Source organism: Abrus precatorius, unplaced genomic scaffold (genome assembly GCF_003935025.1).
Source record: "Abrus precatorius isolate BTA unplaced genomic scaffold, Abrus_2018 Scaffold8, whole genome shotgun sequence".
Lineage (NCBI taxonomy): Eukaryota > Viridiplantae > Streptophyta > Magnoliopsida > Fabales > Fabaceae > Abrus > Abrus precatorius.
Genome location: NW_020874428.1, coordinates 2383433 through 2400274, shown reverse-complemented (window position 1 = coordinate 2400274; position 16842 = coordinate 2383433). Strand labels below are relative to the sequence as shown.

At 33.3% G+C, this 16842-nt stretch overlaps 1 protein-coding gene across 1 annotated transcript; it reads right to left on the bottom strand.

The window, feature by feature from the left end:
- Positions 1 to 1167: 1167 nt before the first annotated feature.
- Positions 1168 to 15069, bottom strand: LOC113847519 (crossover junction endonuclease MUS81). Its single transcript, XM_027476682.1, has 15 exons — positions 14765 to 15069; positions 14208 to 14296; positions 14015 to 14093; positions 13811 to 13897; positions 13585 to 13710; positions 12743 to 12953; positions 11249 to 11450; positions 11052 to 11170; positions 8995 to 9143; positions 8747 to 8804; positions 5052 to 5210; positions 4128 to 4207; positions 2233 to 2470; positions 1705 to 1791; positions 1168 to 1594 (listed from the first exon to the last, which is right to left on the bottom strand). Exons 1-15 carry the CDS (start codon positions 14956 to 14958, stop codon positions 1490 to 1492), a joined length of 1983 nt encoding a protein of 660 aa, XP_027332483.1. The 5' UTR covers positions 14959 to 15069; the 3' UTR covers positions 1168 to 1489.
- Between the last annotated feature and the right edge of the window lie 1773 nt (positions 15070 to 16842).

The window sequence follows — 16842 nt, the reverse complement described above, 5'->3', positions numbered from 1 at the left end:
TGTGTTAAAAGACAAGTACTTCCTTTGGAGAGATTTCTTCATCAAGGCTTTGAACCATTGTACCGATGCAGGAGCATTTGGTCAACAAAGGAGATGCTACAGAAAGGTATAAAATGGAGAGTTGGAAATGGAAAAAGCATGAATATTTGGGGAGATAGATTGGTCCCCGTAACATGCATGTATCGAGTAAGACACTTCAGTAAAACCATTACTTCTCGAGAGCCATTAGAAACATTCTACCAACAAGAATAAACCTTTAAAAGAAAGGAATCTGACTTGATCCCATGCAAAACCTCTTGAGGAAGAAATATGAAGATTTAGGCTATTAAGAGTATAATAAGATGGACCCACTGCATGGCTGAAAAAGCAAAAGATGATAGCTCATATGCATAATAATTTTTTTATAAATTTAAAAAATTATTTGCACAAAAATAGTGTGTTTGAATAAAAGAAATTTTAAATTTCTAAGAATTTAGACCTGTCATTTTAAAGCCCAAAATCACGTCAACAAAGAAGGAAGTTATACAATTCCTCGCTTTGTCTCGTTTTGATGTTTTGCTTTATTTTTTGTTCAGTTCCGAAATTTGACACCACAGAATCCACCTGTTTATCTGTCCTCAGCCAGAGAGGCAATTGCAATAAGACATGGCTCAGAGGTCATGCTCATTCTTCAGCTACTCCATAAGAACTGAACAAAAGAAGAGATACGGGATAACATCTCTATTTCACCGAGAGGTTCCTTTGCTTTCCGAACCCAGACAAGGTCTCTTCTATTTTCTTTCATCACCTTCCAGCATTGCAAATGCTTATATTCTTTCCATCTCTATTTTTTTTCCTTCATATGATTTCCTGTGTTGCATTTTATGATTTAATCGTTAGTGTTGTTTTAATCTGGAGAGATTTGTGTTAAAAGTAGAGTGGTCGATTATTGTTGAAAAGATGGGCGTGATTGTGCTCCTTGTCCAACTTTGTGATTTAAGTCACTGTTAGCCAAACAAGTTGTCTAAATACTTGTAATTTAAGTCAGTCAATTAATTTCTTGAGACTTTAAATTTGCTTACATTTTAGGATACAACGTCCAAACACACTCTTGAGAGAACTTCACGTAACTATAGTAGTAAGTTGTAAACGGTGTTCACTAATTACAATTATTCCCTGGCTATGTGCTCTTAAATCCCATTGCATTGCAATTTGCTATAAAAATAGAAGCTCACTAAATGCTTGTATTTGAATTTATTGCCCACTCAAGTTGTGCGTTTGCACGCTAGATCAGTCGGGAAACGAAATCAGAGGGAGAAAAAATAGACATATGACAAGCTTTTCCTTTACAAAATATACAAATTGCTGCCAAATTAAAACTAAGTTATAATGTCAATAATTTTACATACTCATACAAAAATGAGAAATTACGGAAGTACAAGAAAAAGGTATTCACCTTTGCTTAAGGGATTCACATCCATAAACGCAACTTTTAAGCGGGAAATGCAAGTCAGCTGCCCCAAACGAACAGGTAAATGTTCCTACTGGCAGCTGCATTGATCATATCGTTACTCTGTCTTCGAAGCATCTCCTCCTGGGTATGAGAATCCCCATCCTAATCAAATCAAACAATGGGAGGGAGTAAAATTAGAAGCCGCAGAAAGCAGAAAATAGTGACCAACCAAGCATCCACAAAAAATCTGAATGAACCACGTGAGGACTCACAAGTAGGGAATAAGCACGGGCAAGAGAGAGTAGTGTAGGGTACAAATCCAACACAGTCATTGCAATCTCCTCTGTAACCTGTGGGACCTGCATTTGTTAGTTAAAAATTGTTTAAATATAACACATTGTCATTTATAGGATGAACAAGTTAGGTATGATAATTACTCATTTATGCAAAAGATGGGCTCAAGAACAAAAACCATGCTGTTCAATGAAATTAGACGACCAAAAACAAGGCTGTTATCCATCAGTTCTGATCATATTTCACTTAAGTATCACCGTAAATTTGAGGATCCAGCAAAAAAGGAATTCATCCTAATATAAGAATGCAATTTAATCTGAGCTTGTGATTTCTGAAAATAACCTACTTGTATATTTTGAAAGCTAAATTACAGCCAAAGGCAAAATATGTGTTGTAACTTGCAAAATAAACGGATACTCAAGGTCATTGGGATTCAACTTAGACAAACTAAACAATCAATAGAGATTAGAGAAACAGCTCAAATTTAATTTTAAAATTGTTAGTACCTGCATAAGCTGGACAGCAAACACATCGCTAACTGTCATTTTTTCAAGGTCTTGACACCTTCTAATAAATTCATCAAAAGGAGGACATATCCCCAAGCATTTAACTTTGTCTTCAAATATTTCTGATTTGTAGTATTGAGAAATTGCTAGGGTAAGATAACCATACTTCCTTAGCGTATCACCTAAGCCACTTGTTCTCTGTACATCAAATCCCTCCAGAATCTCTGTCGTAAAACAGCTGCACAAGGTGGTGCAATTAGAAAGTCTGAAAATGGGAATAATATTGACATGAACAGAAATTGTAGGTGTTTTAAAATTTTTAAACATATAAGCAAACAATGAGTAAGCTTTGCTCAAGAAATATCTAGCAACCCAAATTCATCTCCCTGCTACATAAATCTCAAACAAAATGACGCCTAAAAAACATTAGAACTCTATCCTCCACATCACTAAATACCAAATAAACACAAAATTATTACAAGCCATACCAGACATGTCTGAGGGAATAATTATATGTGGGAGAGCTTTTGAAGACATATCTAAGTACTTCCCTATAGGAATAGGTGTACATAAGGCTCCACCTTGAACTCTTGTTTACAAGTGACATATAAAAAATTATTGCTAAATATATGCTCTTTACAAATGACATAATGCTGGTTGAAGAATTAAAAGAAGAGGATAATGTTAAACTTAAGTTATTAAGATAAGAGAGACTTTTAAGTCTTAAGGAATTTTGCTTGAGTAGATGCAAAACTAATTATATATTTCAATTTGAACAAAAACAAGATGAGTATAATATGTTAGAAGTTAAAATTAGAAATTATATTATACCACAAGTCTCCAAGTTTAAGTACTTGGTATCGATTTTATAGAAAATTAATGAAAATGTTGCTCATAGAATATAGTTAGATGGTTAAAGTGAAGAAAAACATTAAATGTTATTTGTTATAGTAAAATACTTATTAAGTTAAAAAGAAAGTTTTATTGTATTGTAATTCGACCAACTATCTTATATGGTGATAAATGTTGGGCCTTAAAAAAACATGAGAATGTAAGATAAGTAATCACAAGAAATGACACAAAATAAAAATGATTATATACATGAAAATATTGAAGTATTACCTATAGTGAAAGAGATGACAGAAAACTGTCTAAGGTGATTTGGTCACATGCAGATAAGGCCACTAGAAGCACAGTGAAGAAAATGGATTGACATGATTTTTAGTTCAGTAAAAAGGGATAGAGGGAGATCCAGAAAAATCTTAAAAGAAGTTATTAAAAGAGATTTAATGATTAATAATATTAATAAGAATTCAGATTTTGACCAACTTATTGGCATTATGTGATCCATGTAGCTGACCAAATTCAATAGCATTATAAGAATTTAGATTTTGACCAAACTTGAAAGTGAAACGATAGTTTGAACGTATAATTATTAATGATAAAAACTATAATGAAATAAATGCACAATGCAATACCCAGAAGTAGCCAATTAAGAGTTAAAAGAGACAGGAGCAGTATACAACTATTAGTATGTTTATTAAAAGTTAGAAAGCAACAAAGTTTCGTAGAATGAATCCACTCAATCCAAATGTAGTATTACTTTCAGATACATATGGTTTGTGAAAATGTTTTCTTTTTCTGTTTCGAATTTTGACTACTAATTATAACATGTCATTTTGTTTTCACTTTGTTTTCTGTTTTTTTAAAAATAAAATATAAATGGTCAAGAAAATGAAAAACAACTTAAACCAAACATTGGTATTTGCTACAAATGTCATCACAGTGATAATATGGATGCAAATTGGACTGAATCTGGTTTCTTCTCCAATCCCACATCCCTTCTCATCCCAAATGGCTACCACAAACATTATAATAAAAGAAAATATACTTACGCAGTTTTTATGCTTTCAGCAGCTTCAGAAGAATTTGGGTCACCTTCCACAAGATATATCAGCTTCTTCAGCCCACACCTCTAACAAAATGCAATTGGATTGAGAAGTGGGGGTTGAGGAGGTTACGTCAATATGGTATGCTTTTAAATTATATTGCTGAATATGAGGAATAACATGAACATATTTCAGGCAGCATAGAGCAAATAGTGAGTAATATCTTCACAGCAGTAATGTGCCAGTGTTTGCCAGTGAAATCAATTAACAAAATATGAGTGAACAATACAATAAAGCTTCAATTAAAAGTGAAGAGATTCCTCCATATCAAGCCAATAAACAGATAGGGTACCCTACAATGTTACCAGCCATTGGATGATATCTTCACCGAAAATCCGTAACAAAATGATAGGAATAGAATGATATAAAAGAAGATAGTATATTAGTATTATTGATGAAACCAAAGATGGTGAGCCTGAGCTCTTACAAAGGAAAAACCAGAGCCAACCCTCCTCAGAGAATTAGTATTGTCTGTCCAACCACCACCAAAAAACAATTCTTATCCCTCTCCTCACTCTCCATCATCCTATAAGCATACTGTATGGCATAACAAATTGACCAGCCAGGAACATCTACCTAACTCACTCCCAACATCCTTCTTTTCCCTCACGTGTATACCCTTTGCATATGTTGGGCTTCCCAAGAATAGAACCCACCAGGTGATCCATGTCTTGTACTACTTCATCATCTACATTACTCATATTTTGTACTCTATCACAAAATATCACTATTTTCTATAAAATAGGATAAGAAAGCAACAGAACCATTAATCAATGACCATATATGCATATGCCTGCCATCACATGTTCAAACTTTGTCAAATGTCAAAAAACAATTCTAAGTTCTAAGTATTTAAGAAGGAATAATTACCAAAAGTCTTAATTTCTGATCCTTGTAGCGGTTATCCCTGATTGAACTGCGTAGATCATCAATTTTTTTCCTCTCAACAATAAAATCCAACACATATTCACTGTCAAGTGTTTTATGGCGTGCTATCCAAATCCCATCTCCAACTGGCAATCGCCTAACCTATATATATGAACTAATTTTTAGATGATTTTTACCATCATTTAAATAGACATAAATAATAATGACTAAATATGAAACATAGTGAAGGGTTTTATTTATAATGACTAAATAATAATTACAAAATATTTTGTTACATACCATAAATAATGCTACCTAAGTAATAAATAAATATTCTCTATTAATTTATAATTATTCTCAACACTCTCTCAAGTTAAGCATATAGATCATATTCACTAAGCTTGTTACATATATAACTAATTTGTGGTCCTCTTAGACTTAGTAAAATTGTCTACAAGTTGATAGTTGGAGTTGACTAATCTTGTGACAATATCTCCAAAATAAATCTTTTCTTTGATGAAATGACAATCTACCTCATTATCTATGGCTCTCTTATGAAACACAAGATTTGAAGCAATGTGTAAGACAATGTAATTATCACAAATAAGTGTCATGTCTAAGGTCTCTTCAAATTTTAACCCTTGAAGCATTTGTTTGAGCCATATAAGCTCACAAAGTAACTAAGGCCATGACTCTATATTCAACTTTTGCACTTGATCTTGCAACCACATTTTGCTTCTTACTTTTTCAAAAAACTAACCTCTATAAAAATAATATACACCAAAATAGATCTTTTGTCAATGGGAAAACATGTCCAATCTACATCATAATGTACTTTAATTTGAGTGTGACCTTTGTCTTCATACATAAAACCCTTTCTTGAGGCTCATTTAACGTATTTCACAACACAAATAGAGATAGACCACACAAAGCTCTGTGTAGGCCATAGATTAGTGAAGTGTTCCTCATAATCTTGTTGTACAAGCCAAAGACAAATGTTAGAAGCCCAATAGATATAATTATTACCATCCAACATCTCTACAGAAAGTGAAGCAACAATGTGATTAGTGAAAATAGCAAGCTCAGCTTTCAAAGAGTCAAAAGACACTATGGGCAACAAGGATGAAAAAATGCACAAAAACAGTGCAAAATAGTGGCAAACACTCCAAACAGAGAGGAAGCACCAAAATAAAGAGAGGTAGGCAGATCGGAAGGAGGAGAGAGAGGAGTGCAATGACCCAAATGCCAGCAAAAAAGACTGTCAAATGTGCTATACCATGTGCTGCCAAAAGCAATGGCCCATGAAAGATTCATGTCTAAAAAAAGAGGTATAGAAGGGCACACGGCAGCTCAGATGACAGCAGAGTTGTCATGGTTTTGCCAATGAAAGGAAGACATAATTGGTGGTGTGGTCACTAGTGAAACCAAAGGTCAATGTCAGTGGTCGTGCTGAAATAGTGGCAAAACCACAACAACCAAATCTTATTCCATTTGCTGAAGTCAACTACATGGATCATAAAGTGCCATTGAGTTTGAACAAATATTATTCATCAATAGATCTTTTATAATAATTTTCTTTAAGATTCTTTTGGATCTCCCTATAACTCTTTTTATCAAACTAAAAATTATGTCACCTACTCTCTCACTCATGCTTTTAGTGGACCTTCTCTACATATAACCAAATCATTTTAGAAGATTTTTTGTCATCCTTTTTCCTACAAGTGTTATTTAAATATTTTTGCATATATAATCATTTTTTTCTTCTCCTTTCTTATGTAAGGACTCATCCACTTAAACAATTTCATTTTTGTCACTTTCATTTTTTTCTTGTGTTGTTCCTTTAAAGCTCAACATGCACTACCATAGGATAGATGGACATATTGCAGTATAACAAAAAATTTTGTAAGCTTAATAGGTACTTTACAATCACAAATAATTATTGATATCTTTCTCCACTATAACTACTCAACTTGTATTGTATGATTAAATATCTTCAGTAATTATTTTTATCATTTTGTAGAATCAATCCAAAGTCCTGAAACTTAGAGACTTGTGATATAGTATTATCTTTAATTTTGACTTTCCACGCATGGTATTCATCTTGTTTTTCGCTAAAATTGTAGTGCATATACTCTCGTCTTTAACAAGAACTATGTCATCCATAAAGAAGATATACTTAAGGATAATCTTTTATATGTTACTCATGAGTACATATAAGACTAAACTAAACAAGGAGGGCTTCAAAGTGAAGCTTTAATGTAAGTCTATCCTTATAGGAAATTCCTTAGAAGCTCCTCCAAGAGTTTTTACAGATTTAGTTACCTCTTCATACATGTCTTGAACTGTAGCACCAACTGGGTTATCCCACTAAATAATACAGCAACTAAGTCTTATCTCACTAAATGAGATCGGCTACAATGAACACACAAAACCATTTAGCTCGATCAAAAACTAAAATTTCAAAATTACTAATCAAAATATCTTTTTTATTAACCTATAAGATTCTTTTGAATTTCCCTCTACTCCCTTTTACTGGACAGAAAGACATGATATCCACTCTCTTTACTGGTGCCTCCAAAGGTCTTCTTTGCACGTGACTAAACTACCGTATATAGCTTTTAGTTATCTTTTTTATTATAAGTATTATTTCAATATTTTCATGTATACTATAATTTCTTATCTTATTATTTCTTATGCGACCACTCAACCACTTTAACATTCTAATTTCTGTCACTTCTATTTTTTCTTGTGTTTTTCTTTTAAGACTCGACATTAACTATCATATAGAATATCTGGTTGTATTGCAGTACAATAATACTTTTCTTTCAGCTTGGTAAGTACTTTAAAATTTAGAAAAAGAAAAGGAGGGAGTTTGGAAACCGAAGATAAAAATGGTTTCTAGAAAAAAAACTCACCAATGGGCAATGGGTCCATTGGATAAAATACAATATAGGATTTGTCTCATTAGGCTCTAGATAGCATGATTGAGAATAAATTGAGAGACATTTGAGTAAAATTTGTGTTTAATACACAACAAATGGCTTTATTTATAATGACTATGTACTAATTACCAAATATTGTTACATATTTACCATAAATAATGCTATCTAACTACTAAATAAATCTTCCCTGTTTATTTACAATTATTCTAAACAACATTCATTAAAGTTATCCAAAAAATTTTAACTAAAAGTTCCCAATTTCCATTAATATAATCAAAACAGAGCTAATGGGTTCAAATAAACCAACAGTTTTGTTACAAGTTACAACTTCCTGCCTATTTCTTTTAAAGCATGCCATAATATGCCAAAGTTCACAGAAAAAAAAAATCACATAATGATGAATAATATTGGCTGTCAATATAAGGAGTCGTGTAACTAGGAAAGGCCAGCATCAAACCACAATTGTCCAGTTCCATATCACCTTATAGTCCATACCAAGAGGTCCTTGCTTTCAAGATTTATTTTGTCCCCAAAGAAAAGTTCATGTTCATCTTAAAGCAATAATACTCACACATATATAGATAAAACCTATGCATGTTATTGATATCTCCCCTAGTTATCATACTGTTCATTGTCAGTTTCCAATTTTCCATGATAAATATTAGTATCAGCATGCAGTAAATAATACATGCCCTTAACTTTTCGGAAGCAAAGGGAGTTAGCACAACCTGTAGATTTATAAGACCCTCAACTCACCTCTATTTGGATTTTGAATTGGCTACAGATACTCTCAATAAATTTCCTGGATCGTGATCTGAAACAATTTAATACAAAATTCATTTAAGTCATTAGCAGCAAGCCAGACATACACTAAACTCTAGAGCATTGTAAATACAAATATACATCAAGTCATAAATACTTAAATGAATACCAAGCAAAGTACAGGATACAAACCACACAGTAATCCTAACTGAAAATAGTGACTTTGCATTTATGTTACTAACCCCTGCATGGCAAATTGCTCCCGATCATCCAATATTAAAATTATGTCATAAGCATCCTCAAACTTCTCCCCCAAGCTCAATGGTGGCACATTTAAAATGTTCATCTTTGATTCAAGCTCATCCTTGTTAGGCTTTTGCATGGGATGGTCCTATGTTTTCCATCAAGTACCAATTTCAAAAATTGCTTCAAAAAGTATAAACAACTTCCTAGCAATGCATAAGCTAAAATTTTTTAGATAAATAGAAGGAAATAAAGAAAAAAATGGGTCAAATGCTTTATTATTTAATTTTACCTTCCACCCTAATTATCAAATCAAATACTTTACATCCCAAAATTTAATACAACTCATTGACATCTCTCTTCCAACTAATTTAACTGTGTACATTCACATAATAAAATGCACATGCTGTGGACATAAACTGATGGTATTAAAAGACAAAATCATCCTCTTATGCAAACCTTATTTTCATTAAAATATCACAAACATCTAGAGGTGGATCAATATTTGTCTAGAAAGAAAATTTTGGAAGATAAGGGAATTTTGGTTTTGAGGGAGATGTGTGAAGGTAGCTAACACTGAAGCATGGAAAAAAGTGTAGGTTTCAAACAATGTGTGAAAAAGGTAATTTGTAGCATGTGCAACAGTAGACCTCCGTACATGCTATTTCCAGATGATATAATGTTGGTCAATGATTTAAAATAGTGGTTAATGATAAATTTGAGCTATGGAAGGAGACTTTAGAATTTAAAAGTTTTTGTTTGAGTAGAAATAAGACAGAGTCCATTCATTGTACGTTTGGCAAAAAAACAAGATGAAGATTATGTGTTGAAGGTTAAACTTAAAAATGATATTATACCACAAGTTCCCAGTTTTAAGTACTTGAGATTGATTATACAAGGAAAATTCACAAAAATATTAGTCACAGAATACAAGTTAGGTGGTTAAAATAGATAAAGTTATCAAGAATTATTTGTGACCATAAAGTACCTATTAAACTGAAAAGAAAGTTTTACTATACTGTAATATAACTATCTATCTAATATGATAGTGAATGTTTGGCCATATAAGAATAACGTAAGAATAAAGTGGGAGTGACAGAAATAAGAATGCTAAGATGGATGAGTAAATACACGAGAAAAGACAGGATACAAAATGATAGTATATGAGAGAATATTAGAATAACACCTATAGTTAAAAAAAATTAATGAAAATCATTTAAGGTGATTTAGTCATGTGCAAAGAAGATTTTTAGAGGCACCAATAAGGAGAGTGGACTGCATGACTCTTAGTTCAATAAAGAGGAGTCAAGAGAGACCCAAAACAACCTTAAACAAAGTTATTAAAAGAGACATTTTGATTAACCAGATTTTTGAAATTCTAATTTAGTGAGATAAGACTTGGTTATTGTTATTGTTGTTGCAACTATAGACCATGATGTTCCAGAAAAATTTTATTTTGAGAAGCAAAAGTTATAAGAAAGCAAAATTGGATGACCAAAATATATCTTCAAAAGGCTTACTGTCTTATAATATCGAAATTGATGTGCATTTTATTCTGTCAATTTTAACATCTAATTGAATGTAATGAGTCATGAAAATTGAATTGACTTGTGTACTAATATTCTACTAGGGTCTATTGTTCTTAATTTGATAAATCACGGACAAGTAGTACAACTGAAATAACAACCAGGTGAAAAGCTCTATCATCTGACTCTCCCTCCATGCACACATAATTGCAAAATTAATAATTCACTGTACAGAAAACAAAATGAAAAAGTTGATGTTAACTTCTATAGTATTTTGTAACACAATTGTAATCTGAACAAGAACATTACTTGTTAGTGGTTAACCCTTCCCAAAAGTCCTATGAAAAGTCTTCAAAATAAAAAAAAAATAAAAATAAAAATAAAATAAAATATATATATATATATATATAAAATCATTATAAGACAGTATTACTCATAATATTTCCATCACATTAAAGATTTATTTTACATTGGAATATAGTGCACAAAATAAAAAGTAGATTAATTTTAGCAAATGGATCAAACCATACAGCTGACGAGCAGGCTCTCAATGGAAAAGGAGGAATATCGGAAGAACAGAAGTTTGGAACATGTCCACCAGAAGATGAACTCACAGTTCTGCTCTCTTTTCCAATAAGTTTGCTAGGCCCTGGTTATTAATAAAATGATTAATAAAAATGAAGTTTCCTCTGTATTTAAGAAACACTGAAACAGGGGGAAAATGTACCATTTATGACAGTATTTGCATTAATCATGTGACAATTATTTAAAACACTTCGAGATTCTGGCTGTGAACCATAGACTTGATCCTCTCGAAGATGACATAAAACAGCTGGCCACAAAGATGAGACATCTTTATTTGGTTGGCTTCTGGAAACTTCTGTAAAAGCACTAACAATGTGTTCCTTGGAGTAACCCATTTGTGTAAACTACAAAAGAAAAAAATTGTAATAGAAAAGCAAAATTATATTTCAATTATCAGGCAAGCTATCCCCACCCCCACCCAAAGAAAAGAAACATCTTCAAGTAAATTGACAAGAGATCAACAAGTGAATTAAATCAGGTAATCTAAGTACATAAATACCATGGACCACCTTCGGAAGAAAAGGGTATCACCTGTCAAGCACAAACACTAACATGGACACATGATGATTGAAACCTCAAATCTTATTAGAATGTTATAGGGATAAATCCCAATTACAAAGCTAGAATGTTGTAGAACTGAAAGGGTCTACACCTCCTAATGTCCAAAGGCCCCAATTTCCTCTCAAATGACAAGATCCCCTATCTCTCAACCTCTCCTCTTAATCTGCTATAATTTGTCTGTCTCAGCCAACCAACTAACTAATTATACCTATAATTAACTATGGGGTTACCTATCAATACAGGATTCCCCCCAGTAGATACTCCTTATAAAACTTAGATAATCCTCCTGTCTTCTCTTGAGCTAGATTTTGAGAGTAAGTTAATGTTGTGCCACCTGCAAATGCCTAATCCCACAAACTTGACGCACCAAATGTCCATTCTTAGGCATGAGGTAGATGTGTTAAGATGTCTCATGTTGGCTAAGAATATGGCAAAGTTACTCCTTACAAGGTTTGGGCAATCCTTCTCTTGAACTAACATTTGGGAATGAGTTAGACCGGACCCTGTTTTCTAATAAAATTCCAAGAGACTAGTTTGGTAGAAAATTAATTTTACAGGATCAATTCAGTGACAAGATCTTCAAAAGACTTAAATAGTTTGCTAAAAAAAAATTTAAAGGACTAAATTTGCGACCAAAATTTTTGGAAGAGTTATGTAGTGAGACATGGAACTTCGGAGGAACTAAATTGAGGGTTTACTCAAAATATAATTTGTCTTTCTGGTAAAAGTCTTAGACAATGTCATAGAAATGAAAATGAATGGGCCAAGTTAACCATGAAAAAGTGTTGACGCCAACCAATTTTACTCACTCCACACAACTACTTCAAGAAACAAAGATTCATAAAGATAATTGAAATGGGCAGTACTTAAGATCAATGATAAAACTGAAATTAAATGAAAACGCATCCAAGAATAAGAAAATAACAACCAACCAGATTTTATTTCATATACATCAACATCAAGTGTCATTTTAGTGCTTTCCATAGAAGAGGAATAAGAATCAAAGCCTTTAAAAGGGATGAGAAGAAACAAAAGAAGTAACAAGGACTGTAAATATGAGGAAGAATCTGAATACCCTCTGAAGGCAATCAAGAGGAACATCCATTGGCTTCTTTTGTTGGGTCAATGGAGAGATCACCTCCGATTCCAATTCCACATCCAATGAGTTTGGCTTATCTATATAAGAAGGAACTTCAACAGAAGCCGACTTCTCTAAAGATTCTGCCATCCCAGATCTTGCAAGACAGTCATATGCTGCTTCCTTACCTTCTTGAGTTAGCATGTACCTGAAAACAAGACAGAATTCATCTGTATAAATATGGAGACTTTTCATTTAAGCATATCAAAATTCCAGGTTTCATTTAAAAACCATATGTCATTATTTAAAGTTGTTCTACAAGAACCACCCATACATTTACCAATTTTACAGCTTTGTATCTAGTAAGTTAAACTTTAGTTGTACATTTGCTCTGGTAGGTAGATCCGTCCTTAGAAGGCACACTTAAACAAAACACAGCTGCAATGCTCAAGCCTAACTATTAATAAACAATTAAAGAAATTAGTTACAGATTCACAATAAGGTTCCCTTAACTAGTGGAATTTAGTATGTGGAATACAATGGGCCTGTTTGGAAGATTTTATACACAGCTCACGAAAATAACATATGACTTCCACAACAACTTTTAGCTTATTTCAATGAGTTTCTTGGTATAGCTTATCAAAATAAGTTGTTTTTAGCATATCCTGATAAGTTTTATGACTAATTTATGGCATCAGCCATCATTTAAAAAAATCCCATTGAATAAGCATTTAATTATAGGAATCCAAACGCACCCAATATAAAAGATTATAAGAAAAGGTTTTTATACAAAACTAGTAGTACATTGTGAAAAAAGATATGACAAAGGAAATCCGTACTTTGCTGGGCAACTTGATTTTACAACTAATCCCTTTGCTATCAAGGTCTTCATGCAACTCCATCCACTATACCAATCCCGTGGAGAACTTCCAAAATGTGCAGGTTTTCCTTGCCCTTTTTCCGGCCTGAATGTGTAAAATGAACCTGATCAAAAGTTGTACACATTTTCATACACTTCTTTACTTAAAAGTAAACACAAAATAAAAAGAAACTGATTGAACATACGCAATTGGCACTCGAGATAGCCCACTAGCTTCAGCAGCATCTATAAGTTCCTGTTTACGCATAAATTCATTCCCGTTTGAAGTTCCCCTATTGACAAATGTGTTAAACCTCATAATCTAACATGTTTCATCACTGATAACTTTGATAACATATTTAACCATAAACATATACATCAGTACTGCAACGGACCATGTGTATATATACCTGTAGAGGGTTAACAACAATGCATAGGCCACAGAGTTCCTCTGAGGAACATAGCGCTTGGTTCCTTTAGTTTTCTTACCTTTAAGATTGAATAAGAAAGGAAGAATTAGACAGAACTATGCACAAAAATAAATTTAAAGCCAAATGAAATTGAAGATGACAGAAAATAAAAACTACACAGCATCGTACATACCCTTTTTAGTCAAGTCTTCTGCTTCAGAACCTCCAGAACCAGTCCCAAAAAACCCCTGCATGAGCCTCAATATCATTTTCCCCACACCCCTACCACATAATTCCCAGGAACACAAAAGTGAAGCATTAGATGAGTGCACTAAAAAACTCAATTTAAACACTCTTACTTCATCCTTCACCCTCATCACTTTATAAACACATCAATAACAGACACACACACACAGAACCCATCACTAAACACCCAGCAAACCCTTTTACACTAAAAATTGAAGCTCCCATGGTCCACAAAAACCAACATATCAAATTTTGGATAATTTGCAAACTAAAAACATAATCGGAATTTTATTACTATAAATTGAAGTCACAACACATGACAATATAATATCCATACAGTTATAATTATGAATGTAATATATAATATCCAAGTCTTAAACAAAAAAGTGTGCCAAAATTTCACATATCAAAAACGCTATATGTGACTGATTTTCATAAAAAATTATACTTTCAAACATTATGACATATCGATAGTCACATAATGTGGGAGAAATAGGCACATACTTGACTTGAGAGAAATCTTTGATGGTTTGAATGGGGTTTTTGGAGTTACAGACATTGAAGTGGGCCTTAGAGAGGGTCATGTCGAAGTTTTCCGAAATCCCTTTGGGTTGCTCTGCCATTTCCTTCCACTTGTTCCACATGTACGTCGCCAGCTCTTGATTCTCCGGGCACCGAACCTGGGCTCGGTTCTCCATTGGGTTAGGGTTGAAATGGAAATGTTCCCTGCGGTGGGTTTGTTAGGGTTTGGGTGTAGATGATCGGTGACGTGGATACCGTTGCAGAACCATGCCGCGCGCCTGGTTCCTCTGGCTTTCACTTTTCAAATAAAAAAAGGATCGTTTTGCTTATTGCTTCTTTGACGTCTTCAAATGGGCTTGGGCCTGAAACATGGGCCTCGTCAAACAAAATGTGCCTAAAGCCACATAAAAACATCTTTTAGGTCTTAGGTAAATTTTAGGGTTTAGGGTCACTTTTCCTGTGCAAACAAAAAAATAATCGGGCCTTTTAGGCCATAGGTAAATTCTCGAAGTTGGGTCTATCACCACGATTAGTTTTTGCACTTTCTAAAATTTATAATTTTTTCTTCAAAATATCATTTATTATAGGCTTAATTGTATTTTTTGTTTCTATAAATATTAGGCATTTTACAATAATTTCTTATAATTTTTTTTTCGTTGAAGGATTTAGTCTTTAAAATGTTAAGAAGTTAAAATTTAGTCTCTATTATTAACTCTCTTCTGTTAAATATTGAGCTAGCAAACAAAAAATCAACTCAATACTGCTACTTGACTTATTACGTCATTTTATTTTTAATTTTTTATTAATTAAAATTAATATTTATAAATAAGTTTTTGAATATATTTTATATAAATTATAAATAAATCTATCTTCTTCCTCTTTCCTTTTCCATTGCCCTACACCTCCATTCCCATGCCCACCTTCTCCCATTTCCCTTCCCTTTTCCCACATTTCCATTCCTACAACCTTTTCCCTTAAACTGCAATCCCTCCTCTTCCCTACACTTCCATCCCCAGCCCCCTCTTCTAAACCACAACCCCTCCCTCTCCCCACACCCCTTACCTCACTCTATTATCCCACCCAACCTCAACTTCAATTCTCACACTTATACAATATTTATTATCAATATATTGTACTTTTATGTTTAATGAGATTATATTAGGTTTAATAGAGTCTTAAGATCTTACGCACATTTGAGATTATCTACTCAAGAGAAAAATAGAAAAGTTAAAGTTTTAGAATTTTGCATACGAAAAAGATGCACTTTTTCCCTTCTAAAGTTGGGATTGAGATATGGGAAAAGGTTAGGTAATGGGAGAAGTGTGAAACTTGAAGTTTAGATTAGAATGTGGAAAGATGTTGGGTTGGGTAACAGAATGGGTATGAATAGCGAAATGGTGTGAAGGTTTAAGTTGCGGTGAGTAGTGGAGAGGGAGATGAGAGGGGTCCAGAACTTAGAGTTGGGATTAGGTAATGGGAGGGGTGTGGAGGTTGGAGTTGGAGTGGGTAGTAGAGAGAGATGGGAGGGGTGCGAAAGTTGGAGTTTGAATTAGAATGTGGGGAGGAGTTAGGTGTGAGAGTTAAAGTTGAGGTTGAAATTAGGATGTGGAGAGAGGTTGAAGTTGGGTAACAGAGGGGTTAGAAGGTTGGAGTTGAGGTGGATAGTAGAAAAGGAGATGAAAGGAGGTGGAGTGAAGTAGGAGAAAGAGATGAGAGTGAAGGTTGGGGTTGAAGTGGGAGTTAAGGTGACGAAGGTGGAAGTTGGGGGTGAAGTTTGGACTTAGAGGTTAGAAGTGGGTGGTAGGGCTGCTACTGCTACGGAATGAAAGGAGTTGGAAAGAAGAATAAGGTTATTTTTACAAATATATAAAATATGTTTAAAGATATTTTTTGTAAATATTTATTTTAAATTATAAAATATTATAAAATAAATAACATAACAAGTCACGTGTTGACATGTGACAGTGCTAAGCTAGTTTCCTATGGACCAGCTTAGCATTTAACATTGAAGAGTTAACGACAGGGACTAAATTCTAACTTTTTAACATTTGAGAAATTAA

What these genes read in the sequence shown, in the direction of transcription:
- LOC113847519 (XM_027476682.1), bottom strand. Translation starts at nt 14,958, where the DNA reads ATGGAGAACCGAGCCCAGGTTCGGTGCCCGGAGAATCAAGAGCTGGCG. An exon ending in AAATCAAGTTGCCCAGCAAA is followed by an intron (nt 12,954 to 13,584) that starts GTACGGATTTCC and finishes TCTTGTTTTCAG; the next exon opens with GTACATGCTAACTCAAGAAG. An exon ending in TGAGAGCCTGCTCGTCAGCT is followed by an intron (nt 9,144 to 11,051) that starts GTATGGTTTGAT and finishes TGGAAAACATAG; the next exon opens with GACCATCCCATGCAAAAGCC.